Genomic DNA, 14,831 nt, shown 5'->3' on the forward strand with positions numbered 1-14,831 from the left:
TGAATTGCCCAGATCAGGTGTTGGGAATGGTTTGAAAAGCCTTCTGCCGCTCCACTTTAAGACTGACAGTGTAAACTACACCTCATTTCCTGACATTATTGCCAGGGACTGTACAGTTACGGAAATAAGACATCAGTACTCAGAAAGAATCTCAGAATTGCATAAACACAAGTACGTTTTACTAGTAAGTGACAAGTCTTCAGTTTATAATAGTGCACCTCTGCAAGAAAGCTGCCACTTTCAGTTAGAATGAACTATAATTTACAATGACTTAATGAGTCTTTCTTGAACTTCCAAGGAGATAATCAGAGAAGCTGCTGAGTAAAGCCTACTCTGCCAACTGGGTCTCAGGCAGCAAAAATAAAGAGGGATGGAAAATTTGCAATATCAAAACTAATGCAACACCTTCAAGATCTATTAACCGAAAGATAGTAAGGGAATCTTAGCTAAAACTATCATCATGTACTCCGGCGCTGAAAAAATATAATATTCGCCCTTATAGACCTGCATTGTGTTTTCTCCAAATGTTGCAGGATTTGGAAATCTATTCTGCTGTATCAAACTTTTTAAAATGTGCTGTGCAATAGCAAAAAAGATTACTGTTTTAATATTGTGTATGTATTTGCTGCTTTTATGATGAAATATTTATAATCAAATTACGTATTTTGATTGATTGATCATCATCTACTAATTTTGGATTACTATGCACATATTGAAGTGTTTCTACCTATTGACCTGATTGAAGCCTGGAGTTAATAACATTCTTTTTTTTTTTTGCTTACTTGAGATTATTTTTTATTTATGGAGGGTAGGGGGCCCAACGGAAATCTGCCGATTGTCTTATGATAACAAAAACTACATTGGTGGGGAACCAAAAAGAACACTGGATACATTTCAGGAGCCTCTACTTCATCCCTTGGCCACCCTAAATACGGGCACAGATGAGACACTTATTACAGACCAGCTCATGAATACTCTGCATTAAAGGCGAGTGACATTAGCACTCGCACCCTTTTTTAGGTATCGCCTGTGTGAGCGCATTTACTAGAGAGGGTGCTCTTGCTTGCAAGAGGGGAAGTATTATACAAGGTGCTTGTAGCACGCCCATTGCTTACCATTTGTAGGCTTCATTGTAACTCTCATTTGCTGCCTTCAAATTGGCAGCACAAGACAGCTGCATCTCCTCTTTTGTTGGCAGAAGAACAGACCAAGTTCTAATTGTTTCATCTGGATTAGGTTCCCATTTTTAGGGCTCGCCCCTTTCCTATTCCGCAGGAATAAGAAAAGAGCCTTAATCCAACCAAACCATACTTAAGGCCAAGGGCTCTCCAGCGGATTTTGGGAAGTGCACGCCTCGTGCACGAGCTTGCCTGAGCCTTCTGCCTATCAGCCTGCCAGTTCTCCTCCCCAAATTATTCACTTCACTCACTCTGGCTCTTCAAAGGCTCTGCTCCCCGCCCCCCGCCTGCACTTCACGGCCGCTTGCCTTCTGTCCCTTAATCTCCCCGTGACTCCCCCCATCACCTCTCCCACTCCACTGCTTCAGGTCCCAACCATTTGCTCAGGACATTGCTTGTTTAACCAGTCTGTCCCTAGCTGCCAACTTTGTTTACTTTATCTTTAAAATGCTGAATTGCGTCATTCACACTTACTTTAACTATGTTTAATCCTTTACCCTACACCCTCCCTTTTCCAACTGCTCCTGCCCGCACCTTGTCTGTCCGCATCTGCCAACTTTATTTACTTTTTCATAAAAGCGCAGAATTGCGGCACAAGCATTTTTACTTTCACCATGTTTAAAGCAAAGCATGTTTGGCGGTCGCTTGTTGTTGTATGTAACGCAGCACACGGAAACACGTGCGCTGTTTATGTGAAGTATTACGTGGAGCAAAATTGAGTTGTGTTTCTTTACCATGGATTACATTTGCAACTTGTGTTCCTTGTCAAGCGTGCGCGAGTATGCACTTGACTATGTGTGTTAATGCTCGAGTGTACTACTGAGCCCTATTTGTGCATACATGTTGTTTGTGCAATTGCGTGTTTGTATGCCGCTTTAAAAAAAAATTCCTTGAGTGTGTGTGTTTCTCTTGTAGCCGACGTGCCTGTGACCTTCCATTATTTCTTCGACTAAGACACTTTATGTAAAACACCTAAATACACACGTACAGGTTTTCAGGGAAACCATCATGCCTGACTTAGCATTAAAAGTCACTGGTGTGCGCTACACATACAGTTGATATAAGACGCAGACCTTTCGCACACCGCCTTACACCCCCCGCCGCAATTGAAATAAAGCGATCACCCAACTAGAGTTACAGCACCACACAATACCCAGAACATATCGGTACAGAATGACCCGGGGGATGTGCAAAGCAGGGGAGTAGATGCACATAATCACCAGCCACACCACACACCACCATTTGTCTGTGCCTCGGCATCAGACTGACCCACCCCCAATCAGACTTCAAAGGAAGCCGCTCCCGCCCCCCTCTGCGCAATGCCAGAACATCCTTTTAGGGATGCGACAACCCGCACTGCCCACCCCCCCTTCCCCTCCCTCGCACAACTCGCGTTTTTTTTTTTATTATTTCATATTGCCAATGCTTTTTTTTTTTTTACAATAGTGATCGAGCAGATCTAATGCCTTTTCCCAATGCTTGTTTAATATTTACCATTGCACCAGGGAACGGGGGCCTTTATGGCTCACTTGCTACACTGGTTTTATGGCTCACTTGCTACACTGGAGGCCTTACTGTGTACTTGACATGCTAATTGAGCACTACAATGAGAACTACAGTCATCCTACATTCTCCGAAGTGGCAATCCTGTGCAGGAATCTGCCGTCTACGGGGTGGTCCCCTCCCTAACCCCACACCGTCAACACAACTATGGACCTTCAGAGGTGCGTGTGAAGGGAAGTCTGACTCAGTAAACAGTACCTGTGCATTTCCATCGAGAGTCAGTCAAACACTGGTCATTGCTATATATATGATCTTTTCCGTAAGTTGCACATTTCTTAGCAGACGCTTCCGGAAACCCCGTGAGCTTTGCTCGCCTTACCGAAATAAACTATAGCCAGGCTCCTGTCGTAGAAGGATACCGAAGCAGCGGTTCAGGCTGCCACATATGAGAACTGTGCACATTAGAGGAATGCAGAGATTCCTGCAGCGCTTCTGCGACATTCTAGTTTTTGATGTTTCAAACGTGTGAATAGTACACAGACTGGACAATCCTTTACTTGGTGCCATCCTGGAGACCGATCCCTGGCACGGTGTGAGACCAGCAGGACGATGAATGCCACCCCAACGTGGTTACTTCTCCAGGCTTACTGCTGAATGGAACTGCGGCCTTTCCAGACCTTCCCAGACGCTTCAAATTCAAAGTGCCCACAGATGTGACGTGAGCAGTTTGCGCTAAATTTTGGTTAATATTCACTGAAACGTTACAAAAATATAAAAATATGCGGGGTTGTAAATCCAGGAGTATTAAACAGTCAACACAAACAAAATATAAAAGGGCTGTTTATTTATAACGAAATGTCATTTTGCCAGTGTCATGAATTACCATTGTCTATTTGTAAATGGGCTCTGTGTGTGTGGCGGGCTGACCTGTCTTAATCAGATGCTGGCAGCAAGCACCCAAGGCAAAAAGTAAGTGCAGTGCACTTTAAGTGAATTCTATTTTTATAAAGCACGCACAGATTGTTCTATATTTGTAATTTGGAATAAAAAATAAATTATATTCGTGCTGTACTTTCGCTGTCTCGAACCCTGACTTTTTTTCTGCTATTTGTTGGGATTTATGTTTACAGTAGATTTTCAAAGACTAGTTAATTGACAATTTAGATGGGTATTAACAAAACTGCATTTCCGTATAGTCTTTGTGACCTGGGTGTTATTTCACTACTCCATGATGCCCCTTCTGTATTGTAATTGAACTTTTGTAGCTCACCTTTTGTCGATGATGGAAACAAGAAAGGATTAATTGGCCTGTCCTGGTGCATCTGTGACCTGCAGATTATACACACACATACACGCTTCAGCAGCAGGGAACTCAATCGAGTTAATGAAAGAGCAAGGGTCTCAAAGATATAGAAACGTGATTGGTGGGGGCGGATTATTTAAGGCTTGGTACATCACATGTCCTGCACCATCACACACTCTGCACCCTCACACTCTGCACCCTCACACTCTGCACCCTCACACTCTGCACCCTCACACTCTGCACCCTCACACACTCTGCACCCTCACACACTCTGCACCCTCACACACTCTGCACCCTCACACACTCTGCAATGGAACATACACTCCAAATACCACTCAGTGCCACATAATTACACGCCACATAATTACACTGCACTCAATGCAACATACATTCCAAATACCACTCGGTGCCACCTAATTACATGCCACATAATTACACTGCACTCAATGCAACATACACTCCAAATCCCACTCAGTGCCACATAATTACACACCACATAATTACACTCTACTGAATGCAACACACACTCCACACAATACCACTCAGTTCCAGATAATTATATGCTACATAATTACACTGCACTCAATGCAACATACACTCCAAACAATACCATTCAGTGCCACATAATTACACGCCACACAATTACACTCTACTGAATACAACATACACTCCTCATAATACCACTCAGTGCCACATAATTACACACAACAGAATTACACTCTACTTAATGCAACATAAATACACTTTAGCGATCTGTCTATCTATCGATCGCACTCACTCTATCTGTCTATCGCACTCACTCTAAATATCTGTCTATCTATCTATCGCCCTCACTCTATCTATCGCCCTCCCTCTATCTATCGCCCTCCCTCTATCGCCCTCACTCTATCTGTCTATCGCACTCACTCTATCGCATCACCACAGCATTACTCAGCACCACCACAGCATCACTCAGGGGCACCACAACATCACTATGCGCTACCACAGCATCACTGAACGCCACAGCATCACCCGTCGCCACCACAACATCACTCAGTGCCACCACAACATCAATATGTGCAACCATTCAACAACTGGTTCAAATATGTTCTCTCAATGTTTCAAGCTTTATGACAAATGTCACAATTTTTTTTAATATTTCACTTCTGTTCTTGGATTTTCGTCACAATAAAATACAATGAACATAACCTTCACAAAAGTTATTTACAAAAGCTATTGTCATTATAAATTACAATAACTTTTATTTAAGTATTAATTATTAAAAAAAATTAAAAGCCATTTTTATTTGTAATATCAATACATCTAAGTCACGTAAATACAACACATATTGCATTACAAATGCTATAGGTGTCACATTTGCAAAAGTTAAAACTATTGGCATTGTAAATGACAAAGCTATCAATTTCGCTATTTTGAAAACCAACACTTAAATAAATGTGTCATTCAAAATACCAATAGCTCAAACATTCCGAATGCGGGACCTATTGCATTACAAATGCTTATTTCTATTCTTTCTTCTTTCCCTGCCATCCTTGTCCATGTAGCTTCTTCTTCCTCTCACCTCCATTGTTCATGTTGCTTATTCCCCTCCCGCCCTACTATCCATGTGGTTTATTCCCCTCCCACACCCAATCTGTGTTGCTTATTACCCTCCCGTCCCCGTCCCTGTTGCTTATTCCCCTCCCACCGCACCTGACTGTGTTGCTTATTTCTCTCCCCAGCCGTGTTGCTTATTCCCCTCCCATCTGCCATTCTGCTTATTCCCCTCCCACTTCCGTAGTTGTCTCTGTTGATTATTCCCCTCCCCAACTACCATAAGGAAAACTTTTTTTAAAGCACCATGAGAGGGACAGAGTTGGTTGGCTTTTTTTTTAACAGTCCTGTCCTCACCCCCCAACCCCCTACCGTTGTCCAACCCCACCCGACTGACAATGCCAACAGCTCTCCCACAGGTGAGATCTATTGGCTTTGCCAATGCTTGTTCAATGGACATTCACTAAAATGTCCCCTTAACTTAGCCTCATTACCCTTTTTGTTGGAATACTGTTCACTACTGGTAGATATTGCACCAAGGCCCAGATGTACCTTAAGCATAACGATTCTAAAATAGCGATTTTTTTCTGAATTGTTATCAGTATTCTAAATGTATGAAATGTTTATGTCTTAAACTGCGATTCCGAGTGGGTCGCAAATCGCACTACCGAAGTATATTAATGAGTAAGGTCGCAATTTGCAACTCATTAGGAATCGCAGTCATCATAGGGATGGTAGCCTGCTGAAGTCAGCAGACTACCATGTCTCTCATAGCTTTTTAATAAAGAACCCGGTTTCTTTAAACGAAAACGGGATGCGTTTAAAAATAAAATAGTAAAAGTTTGAAGATTCATTTTTTTAAGAGTAGGTAGTGGTCTGGTTCAAGACCATAAAAATAAATGTAAATCAACGAATAGTGCTGAGCTAATAATATTTGATTCTCAAAAACGCTATTCTTATTTTACTTACCAGTCCAATACACACCATAGTTCCTCCATGTTGTTCTGCAGAATGGTTCCAGTCAATCCAATGCGATTTTTACACTTTAAATCTTTCATGACCTGTGTCACCTGAGCCTTCGGATTCTTGATCCTATGTACTTCATCCACAATCACTGCAGACCACTCTATGCTTTGGAGAAACAAAAGAATGCAAAAATTAGATATCACCACCAAAATATAGGACCACTTGAACACTTTCATACAACAACTGTTGTTGGCAATTGTTCCAAGCGGGCAGAGAATTACTGTGGGCATGTGAATGAAGCTTTCACTCCTGCTTCCAGTGAAGCACCTCTTGAATGTGAGTGACTTGAACTGCTATCGCCTGTGCTATGCCTGCCTTTGAGAATCTTGCCTTGTTATGTTTGCTATTGCAAACTGTTGCAAATATTGAAGGGAATCCTGTTCTTCTCAACTGTGATTTTAGCACTTAGGCAGAGGGTCATAAACACTGTTGTCAAGAGACAAGCCTGATAGCACTTGGTTTAAATTTGGGCTGAGAGGAAGTTAGGACTTTGCATGCTGATCGAGAAATATTAAAAAACACAAGAGCAAAATACACCAAAAAATATGTGTTAGAACCGGCTGTCTCTAGTTGGCAGAGGTATGCACTTCTGACAAATAGGGACACACCTTTTCTAGTCAGGGTAAGGGGATCACACCCTTTGATAACCCCTGCTCACCCCCTTGGTAGCTTGGCAGAGCAGACAGGCTTATCTCAGAGGCTGTGTGTTAAGCATTTATGACCACATACAGTAATAAAGTGAATACACTACAAATGGACACGACACAGTAGTATTATAAAAATAAGGATTTTTATATAAGGCTTAGCACAAGACCAAATAACGACAAAAATATACCACAGTCTTAATAAATACTCTTGGAAGGGAAAATAATAGTTCAAATGTAGTTTCTTCTTTAGCACAAAGTCTTTCGTATCAAAAGCAACTCTTCTTCTTGAGAACACAGTTCTTGGCAACAATGTAACCCACACGGGAGCTACACGACGTCGAGGAAAAGTTAATCCAGAGGTTCGGCGTCGACCGCGGGGAGCGCTACGTCGAGCCCGGAGTCACACGGACCCCCAACAACACAGTACCTTAGGAAAATGAAGCACACGATGATCAGCGGCGTTGAGCAATCCGGCGTTGCGTCTTCGGTGTCGATCTGGCCTCAGTAGTCGTCGATGTCGATGATGCGGTTGCAAGAGTGAGCAGCGCCCACGGCGTCGAGAGGGCACGAAGTCGATGCGATCAGCAGCGGTGCAGACACGATGTCCCTTGGAGCTGGAGCCGAACTCACTACTCACTGGCGTTGCTGCTGGCGTCGATCAGGCCCGGCGGCCGGCGTCGAGGAAGCGGGACACTTGAGCCGTTACTCACGGTGTCGAGCTGGATTCGGCGACGTTCGTCGGCGTCGAGATTGCTGGTTTCTTTCAGAGGTGCTGGATTCACAGGTTCCAGCAACTAGCACTTTAAGCAGATGAAGTCCTTTAGCCCTGTGACTTCAGCAGGAGACTGGCACTCTTCCAGCCCTTGGAGATTTTCTTAGCAAAGTGTGAGAGTACACACACAGTTCCTCTCTCCTGGTTCCTTGGCAAAAATAAAGAAGCAATGCAGGATTCCCCCCAGCAAACAGCACACTGGCAGAAGGGGTAGGCAAGTCCTTGGATCAGCAGGCTTCTTGTCCTTGGTTTCAGGGTTCCTTGTCAGAAGTGATCTAAATTCTTGGTTCAGGGGTCCTTCTCTTATACCCCTTTTTGGCTTTGATCCCTTTGTCCATGCAGGGGAATTTCCCAACATCCTGGGTCTGTTGTGGGTGGAGCCAGGCAGAGGCACCTGGCCTATTCACTGAGCAGGGCTGGGTCCTCAGACGCCCAGCAGGAGGTGGAGCCAGCATTGTCACTGGCAGGAGCAGAGCTATCGGCCTCCTGGTAGGAGGTGGGGCTAGGATCATCCATGGCAGGCACAGAGCCATCAGTCGCTTGGCAGGAGGTGGAGCCGGCATTGTATCAGGCAGGGCAGGCTATCAGCAACTACTCTCCCCCTACTCTCAACGCAAATGTCCCACTCATCCCACACTGACTCATTCAGACCTCTGGAGCCACCCAGTTCCTGTCACACACACGCAAAACCAGCAGAAACCAGAAATGATTAGACAAGAAAATAGACACTTTTCAAAAGTGCTATTTTCAAACCCAGAGTCCAAAAACCATCCACACCAACGGATGCGTAATTAAACCCCGAGTTCAGGGATACCAAACTCGACATTGCACCATGCTCCCCGAGCCAGCTAGGATTATAGCATCAATAATCCTGGCGGCCCATTCTAACTAATGGAGAGCAGGTTACCTCGCAATAGTGAAAAACGAATATGGCTGTAATTCACTATTAGGACATGCCAACTTGGTCAGGCTTGTCCTACCTTATACTTACAACGCACCCTGCCCGCGGGCCTACCATAGGGGTGACTAACATGAAGTTAAGGGAAGGTTTAGGGACTGGCAAGTAGTTGTACTTGCGCAGTCAGCGTGCCAGTACCAGACTGCACGTAGGTCTCGCAATGGCAGACCTTCAGACATCCTTTTACGAGGCCGCTCTTGTGGGTGGCACAACACGTGCTGCAAGCCCACGAGCAGCATTTGTATTTACAAGCCCTGGCACTCCTGGTGCGCTAGACTAGGGACTGACAGTAAACCAAATAAGCCAAACATGGAATTCAATCGATACAGTAATTTAACATAGGGAGCACTTGCACTGTGGCACTGATCAGCAGTGGCACAGTGCCCAAAGCAGTATACCAGCAAAAACATCGTAAAACAGTGGAGGCAAACAGAAAAAATGGAGGAGAGACTCAAGCCAATGATGTCAGGTCTAACACGTGTCCCCTCCAGCTGAAATGTGGGGAGAACTACCCTTGACCTAGGGAGTCCTCATCACTAAGGCGGGAAAATCTGGACAGACCATCAGCATTGGCGTGATCTGTACCAAGGCGGTGTTCCACCATGAACTCCATCCCCTGTAGGGAAATGGACCACCTCAACAGTTTTGGATTCTCGCCCCTCATCTGCATCAACCATCTGAGGGGCCTGTGGTCTGTCTGAACCTGGAAGTGAGTCCCAAACAGGTAGGGTCTTAGCTTCTTCAGCGCCCAGACCACAGCAAATGCTTCTCGCTCTATCGCACTCCACCTCGTTTCCCTGGGAAGTAACCTCCGACTGATGAAGGCTACAGGCAAGTCTTGGCCCTCTTCATTCACTTGAGCTAGAACAGCCCCCACGCCATGCTCGGAAGCGTCCGTCTGGACAATAAATTCTTTCGAAAAGTCGGGTGCCTGGAGTATAGGTGCTGTGCACATTGCAGTTTTCAGGGTGTCGAAGGCCGTTTGACAGGCATCAGTCCAGATCACATTTCGTGGCTGCTTCCTGGAAGTCAGCGAAGTCAAGGGGTGCACAATGTTACCGTAATCCTTGACGAACCTCCTGTAGTAACCCGTGAGACCTAAGAAGGCTCTCACCTGAGTTTGGGTTTTGGGCGGCGCCCAAGCCAGGATGGTATCAATCTTGGGTTGCAGGGGGGCAACCTTGCCGCTCCCTACTTGGTGCCCCAAGTACACCACAGAACCCTGCCCAATCTGGCACTTACTGGCTTTGATTGTGAGGCCTGCTCTGCGCAGGACCAACAACACTTCCTGGAGGTGGCGCAAGTGTTCCTCCCAGCTGGCGCTGAACACTGCGATGTCATCCAGGTAGGCGGCACTGAAATCCTCCAGTCCAGCCAAGACCTGGTTGACCAACCTCTGGAAGGTGGCAGGGGCATTCTTCATCTCAAAGGGCATCACCCGGAACTGGTAGAGCCCATCTGGTGTGGAGAACGCTGACCTCTCCTTTGCCCCATCAGTTAAGGCGATCTGCCAGTACCCAGACATCAGATCAAACGTGCTAAGGTACCGGGCAGCCCCCAACCGATCGATGAGCTCATCAGCTCTGGGGATGGGGTGCGCGTCAGTCTTCGTGACTGAATTGAGTCCTCGGTAATCCACGCAGAACCGAAGTTCTGGTGAAGCACCAGGCGCTGCAGCCTTTGGGACCAAGACCACTGGGCTGGCCCAAGGACTGCTAGAGGACTCAACCACCCCTAAAGCAAACATTTTGGAGACCTCCTCCTTAATGTATGCTCGGACCTTGTCAGTCACCCTGTAAGCCTTGTGCTTCACAGGAGGGCTGTCTCCGGTGTCAACATCATGGACACACCAATGAGTGACACCCGGAACCAAGGAAAACAGATCAGGGAATTGTCCCAACAGGTGGCGACAATCCTGTTTCTGCTCAAGGGTCAGTGTGTCAGAGAGGACAACACCATCCACTGACCCATCTTGCTCTTTAGCACACAGGAGGTCAGGAAGAGGCTCACTCTCCTCCTCCATTCCAGCATCTGTAGCTAGGAGCATGCCCACTTCGGACCTTTCTAAGTGGGGCTTCAAACGGTTGACATGCAGGACCCTCAAGGGGTTCCTGGGAGATTTCAAGCCCACCAGGTAGGTGACATCGCTCTTCTTCTCCACAACCTTAAACGGTCCAGTCCACCTGTCCTTGAGCGCACAAGGTTCCACAGGGGACATGACCCACACTTCTTGACAAGGCTGAAGCTCTACCAGAGTGGCATTCCGGTCGTACCAACGCTTCATCTCCTCCTGGCTGGCCTCCAGATTTGCCTGAGCAAGATCTCTGAAGCGCTGAGTCTGGTTCCTAAAGGCCAGCATGTAACTGTATACATCCTGGGGAGGTTTCCTGGGAGATTGCTCCCAGCCTTCTTTGACCAGACTCAAAGGTCCTCTTACGGGGTGACCATACAAAAGCTCAAAGGGGCTGAACCCTAGAGACTTCTGAGGCACCTCACGGTAAGCAAACAACAGGCATGGCAAGAGGACGTCCCATTTCCGCCTCATTGGTTCTTCAAGACCCATGATCATGCCTTTACGGGTACGGTTGAATCTCTCAACCAGCCCATTTCCTTGAGGGTGGTAAGGAGTGGTGAACTTGTAGGTTACTAGATTAGGAGTGTAGGTTACCCCACACTCCTTCCACAGAGACTTCATGTAATTGGAAATGAAGTTGGTGCCCCGGTCTGACACCACCTCTCTGGGGAACCCCATTCGGGAGAAAACACCCATCAGTGCCCGTCCCACCACGGGGGCCGTCACTGTTCGGAGAGGGAAAGCTTCCGGGTACCGTGTGGTGATGAACCTGTTGCCCAGGGCTGTCTTGGGGTCCAGGGGCCCAACAATGTCAATCCCCACCCGGTCAAAGGGGGTACTGACCACTGGAAAAGGTTGGAGGGGAGCCTTCTGCTTCCTTCCGCTTTTCCCACTTGCCTGGCAAGTGTGACAAGTTTTACAATGGATGTCTACATCCCTTCGCATCTGAGGCCAATAAAAATGGGTGACAAGCCTGTCATAGGTCTTGTCCTGCCCCAGATGTCCAGCTAACGGAACATCATGAGCCAAACCCAGTAGGAAGGCTCTCAAGCGCTGGGGTACCACCAGCACACGGGCTGACCCAGGCTCAGCAGCCTTAGGCTCGCTATACAGAAGGTCGTTCTCCCAGTAAACAAAATGTGACCCTGACTGATCACCTGAGGTTTGGGCTGAGGCCTGCTGCCTCATACCCACAAGAGAAGGGCACACTTTCTGTTCCGCACAGAATTCCTCCCTAGAGGGACCACCATCCTGCTGCCAATGGGTCAGCTCGGGCAGGTCTCCCAGTTCGGCAATTTGTTCCCCTGTGGGCTCCAGGGCATCCCCCTCAGGGTCTACCTCCTCCTGGACCACGGGAACTACGGGGGCCGGTTTCCCGCGCCTCCTGCCTCTTCTCTTCACAGCTGGGTCCTGGGCCGTACTTTCAGGCTCCGGGACCCCATCAACACCCTTACTCGTTGTCATGGATCGAGTGGTTGCACACACCCACTCTGGCACACCCAACATTCTCAAATGCGTCTCCCTCTCCACCTTAGCCCAAAGGAAGTCTTCTAAATCATTGCCCAGGAGACAATCAACAGGCATGGCGGGCCTCACAGCGACCTGAAGAGTACCTGAAACTCCCCCCAATTCAAAGGAAACTTGAGCTACCTCACACTCTTTCTGGGAGTTGTCAGCAGCTATCACGGGGTAGAATGCGTGGGGAACCACCTGCTCTCTGGACACCAAGTGACACTTGACAGCTGTCACACTCGCTCCGGTGTCTCTGAGAGCTTCAACTCTATGGCCATTAATGGTCACCCATTGCCTATATTTACTAGTGTTACTAGGCAGAGGGGGTGGAGGGACCATTTGCATGTCTCCTAGCGAGACCAGGGACATTTCTGCGGGACCCCTCCCACCAGGGACAACCATCTCCTCCCCCCCCAGGGCTACACTCGCCAACTGACGGGGGTGCACTCGGCGGTGCATTCGATTTCTTCATGGGACACTGGGGGTCGTAATACCGGTGTCCCGCCTGCCCACAAGTGTAGCAGGTTAGGGGGCCCCTATGAACAGGTTTACCCGTCGGGCCCCTGGCTTCTTTTCAGGGGGAGGCTGGGAACCTTTCCCTTGGTTCCCTTGGGGATTACTTTGGGGCCCTTTCTGGGACTCCTTCTGTTTACCCTTGTCCCCCCCACTCTTCTGCTGGAGACCCTGCCCACCTTTGGCTGAGTCTCCCACTGGACCCTTGTGGACCCTGGTACTGACCCAGCGGTCCGCCTCCCCAGCAAGTTTTCTAGGGTTAGAGATCTTGCTATCAATAAGGTGCTGGCGCAGCTCTGGAAAACAGTTATTAGACAAATGCTCCCAAGCAAACAAATCATAAAGAGCTTCATAACTTTCCACTTTGCTGCCCTTTACCCAACCATCCATGGCTCTGCAAAAATAAGACACATATTCAACCCACGTCGTACCAGGCAACTTCTTACATTCTCTAAAAGCTTGTCTGTACTTCTCGGGGGTTAGGCCATACCGTAACATTAAAGCATCTTTCATATGAGCATACGACATCCTATCCTCAACAGGCATGTCTAACAGGGTATCTCTTCCCTCATTCATAAAGCGACCCCACAACCCCGCTCCCCAATCCTTCTCAGGGACCCGGTGGGCCAACAATGCTAACTCATATGCTTTAAACCATGTTAATGTTAATATGCATTTATTAAGCGCTCGTTCGCCCATGGGCTTCATGGCGCTATAGGAGGGAACACAGCACAACATTTAAAAATAGAGATAATACAGCTCAGCAGTAAGCCTGGTGGAATAGCCAGGTTTTGAGGGAGTGTCTGAAGCTCAGAATATTACCGCTCAATTTCAATTGTAGAGGAAGGGAATTCCAGAAGGTGGCTGCAAGATGATCAAAGCAGCAACCGCCTAGACGCTTCCTTTTGTACGAAGGGACACTCAAAAGGGATTTGTGAGCGGACCGAAGATTGCGGGAAGGATCGTATCTGATGAACAGATCTCTTATGAACTTTGGGCCAGAATCATGTAAGGACTTAAATAATATACACCCTGTTTTGAAAGCAACTCGCTGCGCAACAGGCAGCCAATGTAGATGTTTCAACCCTGGTCTAATGGACTGCCTTTTAGGAAGGTTCAGAATAAGTCTGGCAGCCTGGTTTTGGACTAGCTGGAGGCGTTTTAACTCTCCAATTTGAAGCCCGGAATAGAGACTGTTGGAGAAGTCTAGTCGCGACAGGACCAAGGCATTTACAATCTGGGTAAGGGCAGCCTGTGAAAAGAAGCAGGCAATTTTCCTAATTTTCTTTAATTGAAAGAAGCTGGATGACACCACCGCGCCTACCTGTCTTTTCAGGGACAGATCCTCACTAATAAGTACTCCCAGACTTTTAACTGAAGATGACATGGAAGGTGGAGTCCCCATGCCAGATGGCCAGAAGCATGGGTTCCAGCTTAATACGCTCTGCCCAGGCAAGACCAATTCAGTCTTGCCTGGGTTGAGTTTCAAATGATTGCAACTCATCCAACCCTGGATGTGTGACATGGTGTTTTGAAATACCTCCACTGAGTCCTTGGTGTTCAAAGGGAAGATGAGTTGCAAATCATCTGCGTAATTAAAGATGGTAACTTTCGCTTTTCTTAAGGAGTACAATAGGGGGCGTAGGTACAAATTAAAAAGTAAAGGTGACAGTGATGAGCCCTGAGGTACTCCACACGTGGTGGAAATAGTGGGAGCTGTAAAAGGGCCCAATCTTACAGATTGAGTGCGGCCGGAGATGAATGAACGGATCCAACTCAACGCAGGTCCCCTAAGACCAGCTTGTTCGACCC

The 14,831-nt window shown here is 47.2% G+C and overlaps 1 protein-coding gene across 3 annotated transcripts in view; it reads right to left on the minus strand.

The window, feature by feature from the left end:
- ERCC6L2 (ERCC excision repair 6 like 2) overlaps positions 1-14,831 on the minus strand; it is a 1,198,109-nt gene that overhangs the window by 826,388 nt on the left and 356,890 nt on the right. For all 3 annotated transcript variants that reach the window (XM_086961179.1, XM_086961178.1, XM_086961180.1), the window contains one exon: positions 6,487-6,648. In XM_086961179.1, coding sequence (XP_086817305.1) covers positions 6,487-6,648 — 162 coding nt within the window. The remainder of the gene's footprint in view (positions 1-6,486; positions 6,649-14,831) is intronic.

Source organism: Lissotriton vulgaris, chromosome 3_1 (genome assembly GCF_964263255.1).
Source record: "Lissotriton vulgaris chromosome 3_1, aLisVul1.2, whole genome shotgun sequence".
Lineage (NCBI taxonomy): Eukaryota > Metazoa > Chordata > Amphibia > Caudata > Salamandridae > Lissotriton > Lissotriton vulgaris.